Source organism: Mesoplodon bidens (assembly GCF_964165515.1).
Source record: "Mesoplodon bidens genome assembly, chromosome: 12".
In the NCBI taxonomy this organism is placed as follows: domain Eukaryota; kingdom Metazoa; phylum Chordata; class Mammalia; order Artiodactyla; family Ziphiidae; genus Mesoplodon; species Mesoplodon bidens.
The window spans coordinates 92,001,225-92,023,513 of record NC_138168.1 but is presented as its reverse complement, the minus strand read 5'-3'; the positions used below and the strand labels follow the sequence as shown (position 1 = coordinate 92,023,513).

The following is a 22,289-nucleotide window of genomic DNA, read 5'->3' as shown; positions in this document are numbered from 1 at the left end:
CAGTTAGAAAGTGATCACTGTGGGTTCCAGAGAAGGTGAATGAGAAACAGCCCCGGGTGCTTCAGTGACTGTTCATTAAACGCTCAGCAGCCTTAGCGACTGATACGCGTCTAACTCAGACTCCAAGACAGAATGTGACTTCTAGGTACTGACAGCTTTTCCTGAGCCCTGATTGGTTTCTTTTAGGGAACTACAAATCTCCTGGTGCCTGAAGCTTTCAGGCAGCACGATGGAAGGAAGCCTGAAGAACATCCTGGTGCTTTCCTGTGGATTTCTACTTCTCTTTACTGCCTACGGAGGTCTGCAGAGTCTGCAGTCGTCGTGTGATCTTACCTTCTGAATGTCTCTGGGACTCCAAGAATTCCTGTGGCACAGACAGCGAGGAACGTGGGGTTTCACCTTCCAAAATCCTCTTAACCAAACAGCGGTTTTTATGTGCAGCTCCAACTCCCAGTTCAGCGGGATCGCACAACTGCGGGTGTTTGACCCTCGGACAAGGAGAGCTGGTCTTGGGTTAGTGATAAAATCTGCTTCGTCTTTGCGTGGGTAAAAGGAGACACAAGACAAATCACTGTGCATTTGTGGTCAGGGGCAGTGAAGAGAATTCATCAGAGGTCCTGATACCACGTAGATTCCTGCTAGATCTTCCCCCGGGGTAGTTCCATTTTAAGTCTGATCTTTAACTGTGAACGAAACCCCAAGGAAGCCCCAGGGCTGGTCAGGAAGCAGCCTGTCATCATGCCCTTGTGCTTTCTTCACCAGCTTCGTGCTCTGTGGCCTGGGGGCTGCCACACAGTGAAGTATCTGCAAGGTTTCTGATGACAAGTTAGTGTGGTCCTGGAAGGTCTGTCAGTCAGCGACAAGAAGTAGGCGCCTACTGTGTGCACAGAGCTGAACAAGAAAAGCACGTGCAGGGGGCTCAGAATGGGAGGTGCAGGACAAGAGAGGAGCGATTCAAATTTTCTGTCTTCATCGTTACAGTACAAACCCTTTGGACTTGTAGGTTGGCGAGGTAGCTCAGATTCAGCCCCGAATTCCAAGTACATGTTTTCCTCCATAAACCCCTATTCAGTCTTTTTTTCTGATTAGGGTCACAGAGAATGAAATGATAGCCCATGGTGATTCCCAGACTCAAGTTGAAGGGGAAGCACGGTCCTCTTTCTTGCCCGGATAGTCCATGACTTTGTAGACATTGCTCCGAATGTTGTGATGTTGTAAAATGCTAATGTGTGTGAAACTCCTGTTTTGTCATGCTGCCTTGAGCTCATGTTGAATGTAGTGTGTGCTTTCTGGAAGGAGAACGTAGCGAGACCATGGACCCATCAGGGACACTGTCCCTACAGAAGCTTGCCCCACCGGAGGAAGGCCTGCTGTCAGCAGGTGGGGCAGCTCCCCTGGGTTCGGGCGTGACTGATGGGGTCCGAGTTCTCAGGAAGCAGTTGTGATCCGACAACTGCATCTGAGTGACGGCAAACTGGCCCCCTTGGAAGCCGGGGGAGGGGGGCGCCCAGGAGCTGCCAGGAGTCCCTTCTCTCAGGCTATGACTGAGGGGCGCTGAGGCCACACACAACGTGGAAGCCTCACTCAGGAAACTCTCGGAGTGGCGTCTGTGTGGGGAGAGCTGTGCAGCTGAGGGGGAGCCACGCTGGCCTCCACGTCTTCCCCAGGGCTCCTGGGCTGGGCACTGCTGTCACTGGTGTGGCCTCTTCCTCCTCAGAAGACCGGAGATGTTAGAGAACCAGCCCTCCCACCCTGCCGTGGAACTATCCCACCCACCACTCACGGCTGCTCCGTCCCCGCCCTTATCTGGCCCTATTTCCTTGCCCACTGCTCCAGGACATGTAAACACGGTTTAACTCTGTCAGTCAGGACTGGCTTCGGAAACAGCAGGTAAGGACAGGATTGGATGTGGCCCTAGGGACGGCTGAATCCCAGCCACGTCGAAGGGACCTGCCGGTCTCCATCACTTCCTTCTGCTTTCATCTGCTTGGCTTCTTTCTCAGGCCCCAGCGAGGCAGCAAAGGTGGTCATAGGCATCCCCAGAGCGCCAGCCCCGGTCTGGATTCAGTCGTGCACTTGCCCAGGATGCAGACACACATCTACACCGCCTTCCCCACAGCAGACGATCTCCTGTTTATTATCCAGATCTCAGTGTGCACGTCACACTTCCTTTTCCCCCTTCCCTGTGCCCTGGCTCCCACGTCCGGGTGAGGCGCCCCTGTGTGCACGCCAGGTCCTGTGGCACACACCACACTGCGCCTGTGAGCTCCATGAGGCCAGGCCCTCGCCACCCCGTCCATCACGTATCCCCTGCCTCAGGCAGCGCTCAGCACTGGATCCAATGGATCCAATCCACTCCCCAGTATGGTGTCTGGGGCTTCTGTTGGTCTAGTCTGGCTGGCTGTCCAGCCTCCCCTCACCAGAAGAGCTCGACAGCTGTGGCCATAGCAGCTGAATTCTCCTTGGGGCCTTTCCTCTCAGCATGGGGCCTCTGTAAACACATCCCCTAGACGTCTCTCCTCACCCACACCTCCTGACCTTTCCCTGGTCACCTCCACATCCTGCAGGTCTCACGAGGTCTTCACTCCTTCCAGAAAGTCTTCTGATGCCTCTGGACTGGACGTCGTGCCCTCCCAGGAGCTCGGCCCCTGAGCTTCCCCCTGCAGGACTCACTGTCCCACTGCAAGTGGCCTGTTGGAGGCGTCACTGGCCCTGGCAGTCCTGTCCGTCACCCGCTCCTGGGTGGTGGCTGGTGGCTGTTGTCTCTCCCTTTTGTATCCCAGGAGCCACACGCAAGCCTCTGTGGGTCAGTGCTTACAGCCGATCAGTCGATCGACTTGCTGGGTGAGCTGAGTGACCGTCCTCGTTGTTTACATACAGGTCACTCCCATGGGCTTCTCCTCGGGTGTGGATTTTGCAGGTTGGCTCTCCTAACACATGGAGAGACAGGTATTTGAACATGGTCATTCACTTAAAAAAAAAGACATTTGGTTTTGAAATTTGGTTCCCACTTTGGAGACTGAAATCCGCCTTCCTTTCCAGCGATGGGCAGTGGAACTCCATTATAAGTAACAAATGCACCTCGCCACCGACGGGCAGCAGGGCTGTGGGTGGAAAGGAAATTCCAGAGCAGAGCAGTGCTGCCAGCCTCTCATTAGCACACAAAGAGGCAAGCTCACTAATACATGAGACCTTAATACGGAAGTATTAAGAAAACAAAGGGCCCCGGCTGAACCAGTTCCCACATTCCACACTCCTAGCAACTGGAGTTAGGAGCAGAAATTTCCAGATAACCTCACTTCAGGGAGACTGTGCAACTTCTGTCTTCCAACCAGACTTTAGAATTTTCATGGGACCAGACGTTCTTGTTCTCAGTTTCAATTAATCAGCGAACATGACTAAGTACCTGTTTGGGGCAAGGCACTGGAAGAGATTCAGAAAAAGCAGAACGTTCCCTGCACTCAAGACCCTTGGAGACCCTTGGCATGCACTTGAAGAAAGGGCACCCTCTGGAAAGGGGATGAGGATGGTCAGAGTATGTTGAGGGCTGGAAAGGGAGAGAAAATCCTGGGGTGAGAACACAGCCTGTGGGGTTTGGAGTCTCCAGGAGACAGAAAAGGGATGGGCGGGGAGGGCTCCAGAGAGGCCCCCGGCTGATGGGTGGGATCTTCTGTTGTCTTGCTGGGGGACCAGGCAGGAAGGAAGGGTCATAGTCCAGGCGTTAAAGTTCTGGCTTTGGGGTCATCTGGACTAATACGCTGAGTGTATGATCCTATGCGGTGTGTTTCTTTCCCCCGTGGAGGTAGTAACACCTGTCTCACCCATAAAGGAGAAGGAACGTAAAAGTTCTTATTTCAGTGTCTGCACTTTGTCGACTCTCAAACAGTGGTGGTGTTCTGAGTTTTGGGCTCTGGCTTCTACAAGAGAAGAGATGCTGTGTGCGAATATTTCTTCTCTGGTGCCTGGTCAGCTGTGTGGGGCACAGCGGGGACCCCCTGCACAATCCACAGGGTCAGGCTGAGCTGGATGTGGAAGCGAAGGAAACAAATGGAGGGACCCTTGTGAAGGAGGGTCTGGTTGCGCAGGGAAGCACTTGTGTTCTTCCCCACCCCCTCCCCTCACCCTCCTCTCCTCCCCTCCCCAGCCGCTACTCCCTCCTTCCCATCCTCCCCCTCCTCTCTCTCCCTCCTCCCCCATCCCCCTCCCCCTCCTCTTCCTGCTATTCTTCCTTCCCCTCCCCATCCCCATCCTCCCGCCTCCCCCTCCCCCTCTTCCCCTCCCCCTCCTCTCTCTCCCTCCTCACCCCTTCTCCTCCCCCTCCTTTCCCTTTACAAGTGAAATAAATGGAGGAAGCATTTATGCTAATAGGTTTTTCTTTCACAGCAAAAGCCAAAGGTCACCGCTGCCATTGCCTTTGCCTGAGCTGGCTCTGGTTACCTATTTGACCTTTTGTTCGCTTCACACCAAGCTACACTAGGCACCAAGTGACAAACGACAAAAACAAGAAACATGTGCAGATGTGCACTGTGTTTACACCAAGTGACGAACGACAAAAACAAGAAGAATGTGCAGATGTGCACTGTGTTTTCACCAAGTGACGAACGACAAAAACAAGAAACGTGCAGATGTGCACTGTGTTTACACCAACTGAGGAACGACAAAAACAAGAACAATGTGCAGATGTGCACTGTGTTTACACCAAGTGACGAAAGACAGAAACAAGAAACATGTGCAGATGTGCACTGCGTTTACACCAAGTGACGAAAGACAAAAACAAGAAGAATGTGCAGAGGTGCACTGTGTTTACACCAAGTGACGAACGACACAAACAAGAATAATGTGCAGATGTGCACTGTGTTTACACCAAGTGACGAACAACAGAAACAAGAAACGTGCAGATGTGCACTGTGTTTACACCAAGTGACGAACGACAAAAACCAGAAACATGTGCAGATGTGCACTGTGTTTACACCAAGTGACGAACGACAAAAACAAGAGGAATGTGCAGATGTGCACTGTGTTTACACCAAGTGACGAACGACAAAAACAAGAGGAATGTGCAGATGTGCACTGTGTTTACGCCAAGTGACGAACGACAAAATCAAGAAACGTGCAGATGTGCACTGTATTTACACCAAGTGACGAACGACAAAAACAAGAATGTGCAGATGTGCACTGTGTTTACACCAAGTGACGAACGACAAAAACAAGAAACGTGCAGATGTGCACTGTGTTTACACCAAGTGACGAACGACAAAAACAAGAAACATGTGCAGATGTGCACTGTGTTTACACCAAGTGACGAACGACACAAACAAGAAAAATGTGCAGATGTGCACTGTGTGTACACCAAGTGACGAACGACAGAAACAAGAAACATGTGCAGATGTGCACTGTGTTTACACCAAGTGACGAATGACAAAAACAAGAAGAATGTGCAGATGTGCACTGTGTTTACACCAAGTGACGAACGACAAAATCAAGACACGTGCAGATGTGCACTGTGTTTACACCAAGTGACGTATGACAGAAACAAGAAGAATGTGCAGATGTGCACAGTGTTTACACCAAGTGACGAACGACAAAAACAAGAAGAATGTGCAGATGTGCCCTGTGATTACACCAAGTGACGAACGACAAAAACAAGAAGAATGTGCAGATGTGCACTGTGTTTACACCAAGTGACGAACGACAAAAACAAGAAACATGTGCAGATGTGCACTGTGTTTACACCAAGTGACGAACGACAAAAACAAGAAACATGTGCAGATGTGCACTGTGTTTACACCAAGTGACGAACGACAAAAACAAGAAACGTGCAGATGTGCACTGTGTTTACACCAAGTGACGAACGACAAAAACAAGAAAAATGTCCAGATGTGCACTCTGTTTACACCAAGTGACGAACTACAAAATCAAATGTGCACTGTGTTTAGGCCAAGTGACGAAAGACAAAAACAAGAAACATGTGCAGATGTGCACTGTGTTTACACCAAGTGACGAACGACAAAAACAAGAAACATGTGCAGATGTGCACTGTGTTTACACCAAGTGACGAACGACAAAAACAAGAAACATGTGCAGATGTGCACTGTGTTTACACCAAGTGACGAACGACAAAAACAAGAAACATGTGCAGATGTGCACTGTGTTTACACCAAGTGACGAACGACAAAAACAAGAAACATGTGCAGATGTGCACTGTGTTTACACCAAGTGACGAACGACAAAAACAAGAAACATGTGCAGATGTGCACTGTGTTTACACCAAGTGACGAACGACAAAAACAAGAAACATGTGCAGATGTGCACTGTGTTTACACCAAGTGACGAACGACAAAAACAAGAAGAATGTGCAGATGTGCACTGTGTTTACACCAAGTGACGAACGACAACAACAAGAAACATGTGCAGATGTGCACTGTGTTTACACCAAGTAACGAACGACAAAAACAAGAAACGTGCAGATATGCACTGTGTTTACACCAAGTGACAAACGACAAAAACAAGAAGAATGTGCAGATGTGCACTGTGTTTACACCAAGTAACGAACGACAAAAACAAGAAACATGTGCAGATGTGCACTGTGTTTACACCAAGTGACGAACGACAAAAACAAGAACAATGTGCAGATGTGCACTGTGTTTACACCAAGTGACGAAAGACAGAAACAAGAAACATGTGCAGATGTGCACTGCGTTTACACCAAGTGACAAATGACAAAAACAAGAAGAATGTGCAGATGTGCACTGTGTTTACACCAAGTGATGAACGACACAAACAAGAATAATGTGCAGATGTGCACTGTGTTTACACCAAGTGACGAACGACACAAACAAGAAACATGTGCAGATGTGCACTGTGTTTACACCAAGTGACGAACGACACAAACAAGAAACATGTGCAGATGTGCACTGTGTTTACACCAAGTGACGAACGACAAAAACAAGAACAATGTGCAGATGTGCACTGTGTTTACACCAAGTGACGAACAACAAAAACAAGAAACATGTGCAGATGTGCACTGTGTTTACACCAAGTGACGAACGACAAAAACAAGAAGAATGTGCAGATGTGCACTGTGTTTACGCCAAGTGACGAACGACAAAAACAAGAAACATGTGCAGATGTGCACTGTGTTTACACCAAGTGACGAACGACAAAAACAAGAACAATGTGCAGATGTGCACTGTGTTTACACCAACTGACGAAAGACAGAAACAAGAAACATGTGCAGATGTGCACTATGTTTACACCAAGTGACGAATGACAAAATCAAGAAGAATGTGCAGATGTGCACTGTGTTTACACCAAGTGACGAACGACACAAACAAGAAACATGTGCAGATGTGCACTGTGTTTACACCAAGTGACGAACGACACAAACAAGAAACATGTGCAGATGTGCACTGTGTTTACACCAAGTGACGAACGACAAAAACAAGAACAATGTGCAGATGTGCACTGTGTTTACACCAACTGACGAAAGACAGAAACAAGAAACATGTGCAGATGTGCACTGTGTTTACACCAAGTGACGAACGACACAAACAAGAATAATGTGCAGATGTGCACTGTGTTTACACCAAGTGACGAACGACAAAAACAAGAAGAATGTGCAGATGTGCACTGTGATTACACCAAGTGACAAACGACAAAAACAAGAAACATGTGCAGATGTGCACTGTGTTTACACCAAGTGAGGAACGACAAAAACAAGAAACATGTGCAGATGTGCACTGTGTTTACGCAGCGTTAAGCTGGAGCTGCTTGCTCTGCCTCAGGCACAGCGGGAACCTTGGTCTCCAAGGAGGAGCCTGGAGACGCGAGGGCCCTGGCTGCCCTGGCACCCCGACTTCTCAGGGATGAGGCAGGGGCTGCGGTAAGCAGGAAGCGTGAGGGCCCCTCTGCCCCAGGCTGGCCACACTGGCTGCTTCCCCCTGGTCTCCACGTGCTGATTCCCCTTGACCAGAGTTCACCTCAGTCTCCTCCCCTCCCATCCCTCAGCTGGAGGAGAGGCCGCCCGCCCAGGCAGCCTGTTGCTGGGGGTCTCCAGGACCTGGAGATGACCCAGAGCACCTAGCACTGGCAGCCAGGCCCCTGACCGGGCTGGCCTTGTCCCCGCAGAGCAGCCTGTACAGCGAGGAGGGCCTGGGGGTGGCGGCGCTCAGCACACTCTATGGCGGCATGCTGCTGTCCTCCATGTTCCTGCCCCCCGTCCTCATCAGAAAGCTCAGCTGCAAGTGGACCATCGTCATCGCCATGTGCTGCTACGTGGCCTTCTCCCTGGGCAACTTCTACGCCAGCTGGTACGCCCGCGTTCAGATGCTTCCCAAAATTCCCCTCTCAGCTTCTGGGGCAGGACGGTAGCGTGGCCTTCTTCCCATATTTTCCCACCAAGATGTCTCTGTCCCCTCTGCTGGGCCCATGCTCCCCCAACTGCCTATCCTGGCCTCTCCTGAGGCCTCCAGCTTCCCTCCTGGGCCAGGGCACTTTTATGGCCCAGCAACAAGGGGAGAATCTGCCTAAGATGCGGAGGGTGAATTTCAGGGGGACTTAGCAGAATGTGACCTGTGGACCAAACCCCACACCCTCACCCCATCACAGGGAGTGGACGCAGCAGGGCTGGAGCCAGTGCCCCAGGCCGGGCCTGAGCTCTACCTGCGCCCTGACGGAAAGGGACCCTCGGGGACCAAGCTCTGAGGGCAAGGGCCACATGCCCTTGTTGCCAGGCATACACTTATCAAGCATCGCTTTGAGGGACACCCCGCTGCCATCCAGGATGTATTGATAGGATGGCTTCACGTTATTCTTTTTCTTGTTACCGTAGAGTTCTCATACATAATCCTCATGGAGGAGAGTGACAGTTAGATGGATAGGTAGATAGATAGATAGATAGATTGATTGATCGATAGATAATAAATCGTTTCTAATGTACTGCCATTAGAAATACCTAGAACCCGCCTAGCCTTATTTGTAACCCCAGCTCATCGTAGCCACGTCCAAACACAAAGAAACTGCTCTGGCACCGAATTCCACTCTTACAAATGATGCTGAACCAGAAAAGACGCAGATTTTCACGTTCATCTGAGGCTAAGGGGCGACTCTGTCAAGCAGGGCACCACCAGTGACACGGCAGTGCTTCACTGGGCCAGGCAAGGAGCTTCCTTCTCCCCGAATGGAGGGGAGAGTGGAGGGCCAGAGGCACCCCACACCCGCATTTCATTTCTCAGGTACACGCTGATGCCCACTTCCATCCTGCTGGGACTTGGAGCGGCCCCGCTGTGGTCCGCGCAGGGCACCTACCTCACCATCATGGGAAACACGCACGCAGAGAAGACAGGAAAGGTTGGCAAAGACGTGGTCAGCCAGTATTTTGGCATCTTCTTCCTCATATTCCAGTCGTCTGGTGTGTGGGGCAACCTGATCTCGTCTCTGGTGTTCGGCCAGACGCCCACTCAAGGTAACAGGAAGGAAATGGTGACCGTGGAAGGCCCCTGTTCCCTCTACACACGTCCTCATTCTGGACTTGAGCAGGTGGTCCCGTGAGGCCACAAGGCGTGGCTGTCAGGCTGCCTGTGCCTCAGGGTCACCTGGCCCCCGGCTCTTCCCCAGAGAGTCTGGTTGGGTCTGAGGGTCCATCTGTTCCACGGGTGCCCCAGCGATTCCAACCCTGGCCTTCCCTGAGCACAGGGGAGCCTGGGGTGCCGTGGGAAAACTGAGGGCCACCGCTCAACTGTGGAACTTGGGTTCACAGAGTCCTTTACTATCCTTCTAGACTAAGAACGGGTCCCATGGATTTATTTTGCCCCTGAATTGATCCATTCACCAGCGTTTTCCTTGTTACACAAAGGACCACTTATCAGTTAACAGATTTGAACATTTGGTGACTGATGCTTTAATTCATCTGTCTGCCTGACCACACTCAGACAGGGTTGCAAAGTGTGGATCTGCTTTATGCCTGCACCCTTTGATGTCTGAGGACTTAGACCAAGGACAGAGGAAATAAATATCTTCAATTCTCATAGGAAATTTATTAATGGGGAAAAATGTTCTAACTCTCCTGCTGTTATCAGGATCATGTCTCTCTCTCTCTCTCTGCCCTGGTCCTGTTAAGCCACGTAAAGTCCCACGTTTGGGAAACTGTAATAAAAAATCTGTCTCCCATTTTTGCTCATGTGATGTCATCACTTGCTAAGTGCATCCACAGAAGGGAACCTTTACGGCTGATAGATAATGATCGTTACTCAGTATTGGAGAAACCGTCAGCAATCAGCCAACAGAAGCTGGGGTGAAGGTTCAGTCTCTGACATGACTGTGGTAAAGGAGCGAACGGGTTTACTTTTAAAGACATAGAGACAAGTGAGCTTCAGTCCCTGCCTGATCATAGGACACAGAATTTGAGGGCTGGAAGGCACTGTGAGAACACTGCAAGTTTTCTCAACCTTTCTAGGCTTCCAGCCTCCACACTGCCTTCTCGTCCGACGAGCTGCGCATCTCACTGGCCAAGGGGATTTTGCAGCATTTTATGTGATAAAATCTGTATGATGGAAACAATGAAACACTGAGTATTCTTTCCTCCATGACATCCATCCTCTCTCTCCCGAGATTCTGATGTGGGTCTACTGAGGGTCATTGATTGTTCAAATTTTATTCTTTTAATGGAGAAGAAAGTAACATTCAGAGAAGGTATGCAATAACCTGCCAGAGGTCATGGGACTGGTTCCAGATGAATCTGAGAGAGAACCCAGTGGGCCTGACACCCAGTCTAATGTACTCTAGTGCTTAGTTAATTCTGAAAAGTGGACAAGGTTCAATTACGTCAAGAATGTAATGTAACAAGTCACCGACATTTATTGCACATTGGTCCAGAGTGTCTTAAAATCAAGTGCCCAGACACGTGCTCAATGGGAAAAGCATTCTGAGACACTGGGTCAAACGAGCCCTTGTCTCGTGACTTTGACCTATGGTGATGTCTTGTCCTCTGCGTGCCCAGGCTCCTTTTCCCTGGGCGTTTGCTTCCTTGTGTACCGTCTCCTGTCAAGTTACTCGTGTCTTCAAGGCACCTCTTTGCTTCCTCCTTCACAGGGGCCATCCCAGAGGAGCAGCTCCTGTCCTGCGGGGCCAGTGACTGCCTGATGGCCATGGTGTCCACCAACAGCACAAACCGTCCCTCCCAGGAGCTGATCTACACCCTGCTGGGCATCTACACGGGTATGTGCTCGGCACCAGGAATCCAGGCAAAGCAAGCCCATCGCCTTCCTGGGTTGAAAAGACCACCTGCTCAAAGTATGAATAGTCTCTCTTCACCTGCAAAAGCCCCACAAAATGCATTCAGCTGGGTTGTACTCAGCCTTTTCCACATGAAATCGAATGCAGCAGCCTCTGCTGACCGAGGTCTCCTGTGATGATAGAATCACTTCATGTCTGCACCATGCAGGCCAGTAGCCATTATGTGCACTTACTTAAATTCTAATTAACTAAAGTAAAATTACTGTTCTGAGGTCACAGCAGCCACGTTCCAAGTGCTCAATGGCCACGCGGAGCTGTGGCGGCCCCATCAAGTGGACCACGGCCTTGGTGGGCTGGCTACTTGTGTTCTAAGTATGTCCAGGTGGATTTGGGAAGTCCCAAATCCTGGTGTTATCACCTTTTTCTGAGGAGTACATTTGAACGGCTTCTGCTGAGAGGCTGGGTTTGGGCATGGGTCTCCCCAGCACCCATCCTTGGGCATCGGCGAGGCCTTGGGGCTCCCACTGCTGGCCACAGGGCAGCAGAAGGCACAGGACACTGGAAGTTCATGAAAGGTGGTCGCCCGAGGGAGTGAGTCCCTGGGATGGTTCTTATGCTTAGATGCTCATTTGAATGGAAAATGTTTATGTTAATAGCTTTCTAAATGACTTTGCTCTTACAGATCTATCTCCACTTTGCAGGCGTACGCTTAGACTAGTTTTTGTTGTTGTTGTTGTTGTTACCATTTGAAGAAAATTTAACGGTATTCTTTGTCATCTTTTTTTTTTTTTTTTTGCGGTACATGGGCCTCTCACTGTTGTGGCCTCTCCCGTTGCGGAGCACAGGCTCCAGACGCGCAGGCTCAGCAGCCATGGCTCACGGGCCCAGCTGCTCCGTGGCATGTGGGATCCTCCCGGACCGGGGCACGAACCCGTGTCCCCTGCATTGGCAGGCGGACTCTCAACCACTGCGCCACCAGGAAAGCCCTGTCATTCTTGAATTCAAGAATCTGTAAAGGTCTTGGACTGTGTCCTTCTTAAAGATCAAGAGTCTGATAGGTATCGGATTTGGTGGGACTGAGTGCAGGACTCCACTGAGAATCAAAGGTCCAGAGGCCACGTGCACGGTCAGTTTGTCTCCCCTGTGAGATAAGCTGCCTCCAACACGCCGGTCTCTTTCAAGGTTGCTTCCAAGTCAGAGGTGCCAAGTGAGCCCTTTATGCTACAAGGCAGAGCGGGCACTAGCAGATGCCGAGCAATGTGCTAGAACTTCTGTGGCCCAGAAACCAGCCAGACAAGACCCTGACTTTCAGTGACCTTAGAGTCCAGATGTGCCTTCAACTAACCAAAATTTGATAGGACACGTGTTTTGAACATAGTTCCCAGTTGACATGTAGTTACATCTTCTGAGGAAATTGCGTTCTAGGGCAGATTTGATGGGGAGGTGGTACCTAAGCCAGGTCTTGAAGGGTGAGTAGGAGTTTGAAGGGGACGTGAAGGACACTGAGGGCAGAGAAGCCCCAGAGGGAGCCAGAGTGGCTGGAGGACAGGGGCCTGGAGGGGCAGGGGAGCCAGAGGCGGGCGTGGCCAGCTGTGGCCTTGAGTCTGGATGTGCACTTACTTGTCTTGTAGACAGATTCTCGTGTTAGTTCAGTGTGGGCGTGAGAAAAACAGCAGACAGAGAAGCCAGTGCAGGGGTGACACAGTGACCCAGAAGAAGGGAGTGAGGGCAGTGTGCAGAGCGAGGGAGGGCGGCGCGAGAGAGTTAGAGTGACAACTAGCAGGACTTACCTACGGACTCGACACGGGATATGGGAGAGGATGGGCTGACATCCTGTCTGGGAAACGTTCAGCCTGATGTAAGGGCAGACAGTGTGTCCCCTGGGCGGTTAGGGAGCTTCCGCAGAGGTCCTGGTTCACAGAGAATCCAGCCGCCTAAGTCCAGACGTTTATGTAAAGCAGGGACCTTGCAGACGTCATACGGGGAAACTCTCTTAGTACCTGGATCCCAGTTCGCAAGGCTTCACACCCTTCTTCCTTCAAGCAAGGCCATGTTGCCACAAAGACAAAAGAAAATAATAAAAATCAGAACTAAAATAAGAAAGGAGAAAAACAGACCAAAGCAAAGAGAGCACCATCTCCCTGGAGTAATTTTCTAGGATTCCTGAGCTCTGTCCTTACGATGCAGCATATTAGCCCTACCACCAGCAATTGCCCAGTCCACGCCCCTGCAGATGGCCCTGGGCCAAGGGACCCTCTGGACACGCGTCTGTGTCCTGGTGAACATGTTGCTTCTAGTCCTACCCCCGGTCCCCGCCGCTGCACCTCAGTCCCTGTCCCGGGAAAGCTGTGTCCTGGGGTTGCTCCAAGCTCAGGCCGGGGAAGGAGCTGTGGCAGGTGGTGGGTGCTCATAGCCAGCTGATGGGCCAGTTTGGAGGAGTGCCTGCGTGCACTGACTAGCTTTGACAGGTGGGAATCATGACCCCAGAGGACATCAGTGCCATTGTGAAATGTCTGTGGACAAGAGCCCAGCCTAATAAACTTGGTCACCAGGTTGATTTACCATGAAATGGGGGAGGGAACCAATGTTTAGCCAAGAGGAAAAGTAGCTGAATTACAGAGATAAAGCTTAGAGGTAAAGTAGTACTCCTCAGCATGGAAATGTATTTATTAACTATGGACTTCTCTGAGATGCGTGTGGGGACTGGTTTTACCATTTCTCAGGCAATTTGGAGGAGGGCTGACTTTGTAAGCCTTACGGTTTCAGTACGGCTCAGGCAGCTACACCACAGTGAGGGGCGAGCCTGCTGCCTTGGGCGTCTGTGGCTACAAGAGATGGAAGAATAGTAGACAAGGTTGGGGACCAGTAAAGGCACAAAGTGGCTCAAATCCTTTTTAAAGGGTGATGGGTCAAAGCCAGCAATAAGCGATAAAAACTGTTCTGAAGGGTCCCCGATCCCACCAGGGAGAGGAAAGACCACCACTGGTCATGAATTCACCTGTGGATCCCAAACCATGTGTATCATTATCATTGTAGGTGGAAGAACAGTAGAGACATGAGAAATGACAAAGGAGCCTCAGCCTCAGTGAGGGAGCGAAAAGGTGTCCACGTAAAGAACAGGAAGATTAAACAGACATTTGTTCTCCCTCGAGAGACAGGAAGGTGGGTTCATGGCAGAGAAAGAGATCTCGTCGTCACCTTCCGGAATCATGAAAGTACAGGATATCCCCTCAAGGGTGAAAGGAATAGTTGTCTTGAGTCATTTTTTGATAGATCCCCTGTTCACATGGTCCCAAATACAAATATTGTAAAAGGGGAAATCCCCCTCTCACCACCACCCAGCTTTTCCGCAGCCGTAGACAACCCACATAGTCTTTAATTCTTAGACACACCTACCACACGTCTAAACAAATATGTCTTTATGCCCCTCCTTATCCAAATCAAATGGGAGCACAGTAGACTCCCAGCTCTGCACCTGGCTTTTCCTTTTAGCCATTTGTCTTGGGGGGAAACTTCCCATCTCAGTATGCAAAGAGCTCCTTTCCTTTCTCCAAACGCATCATCCCACTGGGGTTGGGGGATACCTCAATACATGCAGCTCCTACCACAGGGTGTTTGCATGAATAGATTTGGGATGAACATGAAGAGAAGCCAACGGTAACTTTCCTGGCGGGACCCATAACCCTGAGAAGGGAGCCTAGCTGTTGGTAGAAATTACTCTGAGGATTCTGACGAGAGAAATGGTCCATGGTTAAGGGCCCTGAGGCCCTCAGGGGTCTCGCCCCGGGTGTCTGTGTTTCCCATCACCTGCTCTGTGGGTGAGACAGCCCGACAGTCACAGAACCAGCACACGAGGATCGAGGCAACGTGTGAGGCCTCCGAGTCCACATCAGGGGTCAGGGGCTCAGCCTGCCTCCGTCACCTTAAATGTGGATTTGAAACCGACCGTCCGTCTCGAGAGGAGGAGGAGGTGAGGAGATGAGTCCATGCGCGTGCGCGGTGCCGCTGTCACGGCAGCCTGTCCCCCCACCTCCTGTCCTTTCAGGGAGCGGCTTCCTGGCGGTCCTGCTCACCACCGCGTTTCTGGAACCCGTAAAAGACGCTCAGCGGAAAAGTGAGGGAGAGAAGCAAGCGCCACCGTTCTGGTCCACTTTGCTGTCGACGGTCAAGCTGTTTAGCGACAAGCGCGTGTGCCTACGGGCCCTCCTGCCGCTGTACTGCGGGTTCCAGCAAGCCTTCCCGGCCGGCGACTACACGCGGGTAGGAGGGGAGGCCGGCGGGGGCGGCACGGGGTCCGGGGCTGCGCTGGGTCCTTCCTGGACTCAGGAGAGCCGCCATGTGGTTAGGACATCAGCCCACCTGGGAACACCGCTCACTTGAGATGTGTTTTCAGGGAAAGGACCAAAGCTGCTCGGGAGTCATCGCAGGGACATTTATGCCTGCATCTCACCCTGTGTCCTCATTTTAGAGTGAAAAATAGGGAAAACCATGAAATCCATGAATAACACTGAAATTCCTTATTACCTAGTTCTTAAAAATTTGTTGATTTTATATTGGAATATAGTAGATTTACAATATTGTGTTAGTTTCAGGTGTACAGCAAAGTGATTCAGTTATACATATACACGTATCAATTCTTTTTCAAATTCGTTTCCCATTTAGGTTATTACAGAATATTGAGCAGAGTTGTCTGTGCTGTACAGTAGGTCCTTGTTGGTTTTCCATTTTAAATACAGCAGTGTGTACATGTCGATCCCAAACTCTCAGTCTATTCCTCCCCCCAACCCTTCCCCGCTGGTAACCATAAGTTCGTTCTCTAAGTCTGTAAGTCCGTTTCTGTTTTGTAAATAAGTTCATTTGTATCATTTTTTTAGATATCGCACATACACAATATCATATGATATTTGTCTTTGACTTACTTCACTTAGTATGATAATCTCTAAGTCCATCCATGTTGCTGCAAATGGCGTTATTTCATTCTTTTTAATGGCTGAGTAGTATTGCATTGTATATATGGACCACATCTTCTTTATCCACTCATCTGTTGATGGACATCAGCAGGTTGCTTCCATGTCTTGGCTATTGTAAACAGGGATGTAATGAACATTGGAGTGCATGTGCCCTTTCCTACCATGTTTTTCTCTGGATATATGCCCAGAAGTGGGATTGCAGGATCATATGGTAACTCCATTTTTAGTTTCTTAAGGAACTTCCATACTGGTCTCCATACTGGCTGTACCAATTTACATTCCCACCAGCAGTGCAAGGGGGTCCCTTTTCTCCACACCCTCTCCAGCATTTATTGTTTGTAGATTTTTGATGATGGCCATTCTGACTGGTGTGAGGTGATACCTCATTGTAGTTTTGATTTGCATTTCTCTAATAATTAGTGATGTTGAGCATCTTTTCACGTGCCTCTTGGCCATCTATACGTCTTCTTTGGAGAAATGTCTGTTTAGGTCTTCTGCCCATTACCTAGTGTTTAAATGATGTGCTACAATCTAGAAACGGAGGTTGGTCTCAGCCTGGTCACCCTGGCTACTCAGACACTCTTTCCCTGGATACCCACCTGACCCCTGCACTGCCTGCCCACTTTGTGCCTAAAGGGGTGCCCTCTTTGGGGGAGGCTGGAGTGGTGCCCCGACACTGGACACCAAGTGTGACACTGGACACCAAGTGGTGCCCCAACACTGGACACCCATGTCTGGCCGACCACCTTCCATCAAGGGTCCCCCCCTGAGCCTCTGTCTCCCTAGTTCCCCTGCCCAGGTGGGATCCTGTCCTGAAGAACCTTCTGGGATGCCGTGGAAGGGAAGCCACAGACGGGGAGGTCAGAGTTAGGGTCCTTTTTCCCAGACATTGTTGGAGAGGACCTGGGCCTGGTGGGAGCTGGAGACAGCCAGGGTCAAGGCTGGACCCGTCGGCCTGTGTCCGAGGGGCTCCGCCCCTGAGGACCGCCCTCCTCATCCAGGAAACTTCCTGTTCCATCCCCACCCCAGCTTCCTCCCGGGAAGGCTTGCCAAACGGGCAAGATAAAAGGCAGGGTAAAAATCTGAATTTCAGATAAACCACAAATACCTCTCAGTGTAAGTGTGGCCCTGAGTATTTGGACACCCAAGACTTTCTTTGGCAACCCTACTTTTAGGACCGTCCTGTTGGGGTCTTGGAGTTTCAACGAATGAAGACAGAATGACAAACCGGCCCCCCTGCTATCCAGATGCAAGAGGCCTCCTAGCCAGTCTCCTGTCTGTCCCCAACCCCACCCCCGAGTCTGCGGCAGGAGCACTTGCTCTTCTTCTCGTCTCTATGGAGATTCCCTTCCTGTTCCTTCCATCTTCTTCTTCTTTATTAAGACTTTCTTTTCTTTTTTTTTTTTTTCTTTTGTGGTACACGGGCCTCTCACTGCTGTGGCCTCTCCCGTTGTGGAGCACAGGCTCCGGACGCGCAGGCTCAGCGGCCATGGCTCACGGGCCCAGCCACTCCGCGGCATGTGGGATCTTCCTGGACTGGGGCACGAACCCATGTCCCCTGCATCGGCAGGCGGACTCTCAACCACTGCGCCACCAGGGAAGCCCAAGACTTTATTTTCTTAGAGCAGTTTTAGGTTCACAGCAAAACTGAACAGAAAGGACAGAGAGTCCCCGCACGCCTGCTGCCCCCGCACGGGCACTTCCTCGCCCGCCGTCCACCTCCAGAGGGTCCATTTGTTACAACTGAGGACCTACATGGATACATCGCCATCACCTCAAGTCCACAGTCTGCCTGAGGGCTCGCTCTTGATGCTCTACATTCTCAGGGTTTGGACAGACGCATAATGACCTGCAGCCACCAGCATGGTATCGTTCAGAGGAGTTTCAAGGCCCTAAAACTCCCCCGAGCTCTGCCTGTTCATCCCCGGGCTCTGTCCTCACCCAGCTGCCTTATAGGCAGGATGGGAAAGGACCCACACCAGCAAGAAGAGTTCAAGTTCGCCCCTGTGTAAATAACATATGGTACAGATACGCCGGGAGAAGTTTGCCAGACGTCCATCCAAAGCGCTCCCTGTTAGTTCTTACTCAGAAGAGGGTTTTCCTTACAAGCACCAGCAGTGTTCTGCACCCTGGGAGCTGGAGGCCCGGACGAGCTTTTGGGCCAGCTTAGCAGGCCAGCGGTCACAGGGCAGAAAGCGTTTTAGCATGGGCTGTATTCCCGGATCAGAATGAACCCCCAAACTGCAGCTTCAGAGCTCAGCCCTGGAGCAGGCCTGAGGCAGCGCAGGTTTCTTGTCTGTGCTTCTCCCGCAGTCCTACACCACCTGTGCCCTGGGGATCCAGTTCGTGGGCTACGTGATGATCTGCTTCTCAGCTGTCAACGCACTCTGCTCCGTGCTGTATGGGAAGCTGGCCCAGTACACGGGCAGGATCGCTCTCTTCGCACTGGGTAGGTGGACCGTGGATGCACAGTGGACGCCGTCCTGGGGCAGGTCTGGCTGCACTGCAGGCGATTAGAGCGTGTGTGATGAGGGCCAGGGTTGCGGTAAGGATGGGGTTTGGTGGAGGCACAGAAAGGGGGGCCCACACCCGCAGTGGGGGCCATGGGGTCAGGCAGGAGATAGGGAGCCTTCCAGAAGGAGGAGATCTGTGTTCATGTGGTGGATGAAGCTGGTCTTCTAAATGGGCATCACCTTCTATTTTTCTTGAGGGAGCAAGAAGGATCGGAGACAGCGTGAATAAGGAGAAAGGAGGGTGTTCAGGAGACAGCTACCTGGTGGCCCAGTCAAGGCCCAAAGGGTCTGTGGCGATGCAGCAAGAGGGAGGGAACCCATTAACCATTGGCCAGTGCTCACTGGGGGCCAAGTCATTTGCTTTATATTGAGGAGAGAACAGAGAAGCATAGTAACCTGCCCAAGGTCACACAGCCTCGGGGAACCCAGGATGCACCTGCTCTTTCTGCTCCTGGGCAGTCCCTGAGGGTCATAAGCTGCTCTGTTCCCACATTCAAGGGACATCACAGTGTCTGCGGAATCACGAGGCCAGGCCTTAGGACCCATCATGATAGAGTCGGGAGGAATGCGGAAGCTCTCCCCCAGCCTCTCCCTCCTTGTCCTGTTGGGAAGCCCCAGCTCCCAGGCTGGGGGCACCCCTTCCCGTCCCCTCCTCACGCCCCCTCCTCAGTGAGAAGCAGGGGTCCCACCATTCGCTCCTAATGAAGAAGCCCTTCCCTCTCCCACTCTGAACCCCCATAATCTGGGGGCCCCTCTGCCCAGCAAGGCGACACTTGCCTCTAAGACACAGAGGTGTGTCACCCCGAGTCCCCCCACCTGATGATGTGGAGGCCAGAGGTGGATGGAATCGCACACCTGCCAGGCGTGCCCTGCATTTCACCTGCAGTCTCTGTGTGCCACGTCAAAACCCACCTGAAGAAATCAGTCTGGGTTATTTTAGGAAACATCCCTCCAGCCTGGAAGCAAATGATCAGAAGACTCGTCCTGTAGCGCAGAGTGGCTGAGAGCAGCCCCTTTCCCGCTCAGAGGGTCCGTGACCCACCTGTCCTGCATCATCGCCCTCCTGCTGTGGAAGCCCCACCCCCGCCAGCGGCCTCTGTTCTTCGCCTTTCCCGGCCTCTGGGGCGTGGCCGACGCCGTCTGCCGTCTGGCAGACCCAGAACAATGGTGAGTGCGCAGCACAGACCCATTCCTGCTCAGGCGGCCCTGCCTTGGCCAGTCATGGGGGGACACGTGGTGGGTGGAGGGCCCCCCCAGGGGGACGTGGTGACATGTGCAATAAGGGCAGTGGAGCGGGGACCACACAGGCGGGAGGGCTCCAGCTCCACACTGGGGATTTGCAGTGCTTTCTCTGAGCGTCTACTCAGATCCATTATGTCCATGAGAAAAGGTACCAAGTGTGCAACTTCCTTTCCAGCAATGATGGCTCCTTCGTGGCTTCCCCCTGGAAGAGCTGGTCTGAACAGAGCAGTGTCCTGCCCGTGTTCCCCGTCCTGGTGTCTGGGGAGGATGCGCCCTCCGGCCACTCTCAGCTGAGGTTGGGGACAGGCAGAAGCGCTTACAGGTTACCGTGACAACGTCCCTGCAGCGGCTCTGGGGCTGGGGGTGGGTGTCAGTTTTCGGGAGAACGGAGTTAAGGGCGCGAGGGGTCAGCAGAGGCTTCATCCTGGGGCCACGCCCAAGTGGCCTCCTGGCCGATAGTCCTCCAGGCAGCGGGGAGCCTGGGGGAGGCAGGGAGGTGGGGGGGCCGGGAGGGAGCTGTCTCTGTCGCTTTAGTGCCGTAACAGGACTCCACAGACTGGGGGGCTTGTAAACAGCAGACATTTACTGCTCAGAGCTCTGGGGCTGGACGTCCAGGGTGAAGGCACCGCAGATTCGGTGTCTGGAGGGCTGGTTCACAGAGGCTCTCTCGCCGTGTCCTCACGTAGAGGCAGGGGCCAGGGGCCGATCTGGGGCCCCTTCGCGAGGGCACTGACCCCTCCCTGAGGGCCACACCCCACGACCTCGCCCCTCCCAGAGGCCGTCGCCTTGGGGTTTCAGCATGTGTCTCCAGGGGACACTGAGAGGAGAGGCTGGCTGGCCCGACGTAGGGCCGACGTACCGCTGAAGGGTCCACTTTCACTCAGCACTGGTGGAAGCAGCAGCAAGGGTTTAGGGCGGGGCTGACAGGGTCACAGCTGCCGTGACTCAGGGGACGGTGCGGACCCACGGGGAGGTAGAGGGCAGGGGCGGGGGCTGGGAAGGAGGCCGAGGGGCGGAGCTTCTGGACACAGGGACTCAGTGGTCCCGGGGCCAGGCTGGACATCGGGATCCCCAGGCTGACGGCGGCAGACGAGCCCACAGACCTGGACGCATCCGCTGAGGGGCTTGGCTTGAGCTTGAACATGACACAGAGAGGACTCTGGCGGGGGCACCCAGCACTGAAAAGGGGCCGTTTGGGGCACGTATCACTACGATTATTTCATTATTTCAGGCTGCACCGCACGGCACACGAGATCTTAGCTCCCCGGCCAGGGATTGAACTTGGGCCACGTAGTGAGAGCGCCGAGTCCTCACCACTGGACCACCAGGGAACTCCCTCTCTTAGGAGTTTAGATTCAGAGTGAAGGGCTGTGAGGAGAGGAGGAGGGGGAGGGGAGGGGCCAGAAAAGGAGGCCGAGAAGGTGGGGGAGGGAGGCCCCTGGCCGGATGGGAGGGGTGACCTTTCTTTGGAATGCAGGGGAAGGCAGTCAGGAGGAAGGATACGGCCCCTTTGTCACCACGGGGAAAGGAGTTAATTCACGCCTGAGACACATGGCTTCCTAGAGGAGCCACAGCCGGCGACGACCTAACAGACGGTTTTCACCACGAGCCGGCCATCAGTCCTGCGAGGATTCGTTCACCGATGTAGCCCAGCCGGGCGGCATCACCCTCAGCGCACTGCTCCCTGCAGAAGCGCGGCCACCTCCAGAGGCCCGGGCCTGGGGCAGAGCGGGACTCGGGCCCAGAGGTCCAGCCTCAGCCTCGGCTGATGTTGCAAAGTGGGCGGGTGAGAGGCGAGGCGGGCAGAGCCGCTGAGGGCAGGGGGGCCCCGCCAGCCAGCGCAGGGGAACTGGAGAGCTGCCCTCAGGCCGCCGAGAGCGGTGTGCGTGGCCAGTGCCGTCCGGCATCCTCGGGAGCCCTGCACCCTGACACAGCGGGGGGTGGGACGGCCACCAGACAAAGGCCTCAGAGGCCAGGCTGTGGACGTGAGGGACACGGGAGAGGCAGGTGGGGGGCATCAGGGGAAGAGGCTTCGGCAGCCCCGAGTAAGTGGGGAGCTGGACGACCGGAGCCAGGCCTGGACTGGAGGCCCAGGGTCCAGACTGTGGTGCAGGGAGCTCTTCCCTGGGCTGTGACGACTGCAGTGGGTGGGAGTCTGGGCCGCCCACGGCGGGTGGGAAGGGAGCGGCTGCAGCCCAGGAGGCGACGTCCAGCCGAGGCCCAGGGAGGCCTCCTGTGGACGCAGGCTCCCCGCGTGCCAGGAGGCGCCCCGGGTTGGCGGGTTGGCGGTAGGTCCTGCCAGGGGATGAGCCGTAGCTGACTGGGTCTGGGG

At 52.9% G+C, this 22,289-nt stretch overlaps 1 protein-coding gene across 1 annotated transcript in view; it reads left to right on the top strand.

The window, feature by feature from the left end:
• Positions 1–229: 229 nt before the first annotated feature.
• Positions 230–22,289, top strand: part of UNC93A (unc-93 homolog A) — a gene marked incomplete at both ends in the record, with an annotated part of 41,251 nt that continues 19,191 nt past the window's right edge. The window contains 8 exon segments of the mRNA XM_081250505.1: positions 230–321; positions 8,133–8,309; positions 9,234–9,463; positions 11,089–11,214; positions 15,278–15,492; positions 18,516–18,651; positions 19,744–19,856; positions 19,858–19,882. Of these exon segments, the coding sequence (XP_081106631.1) occupies positions 230–321; positions 8,133–8,309; positions 9,234–9,463; positions 11,089–11,214; positions 15,278–15,492; positions 18,516–18,651; positions 19,744–19,856; positions 19,858–19,882 (1,114 nt within the window).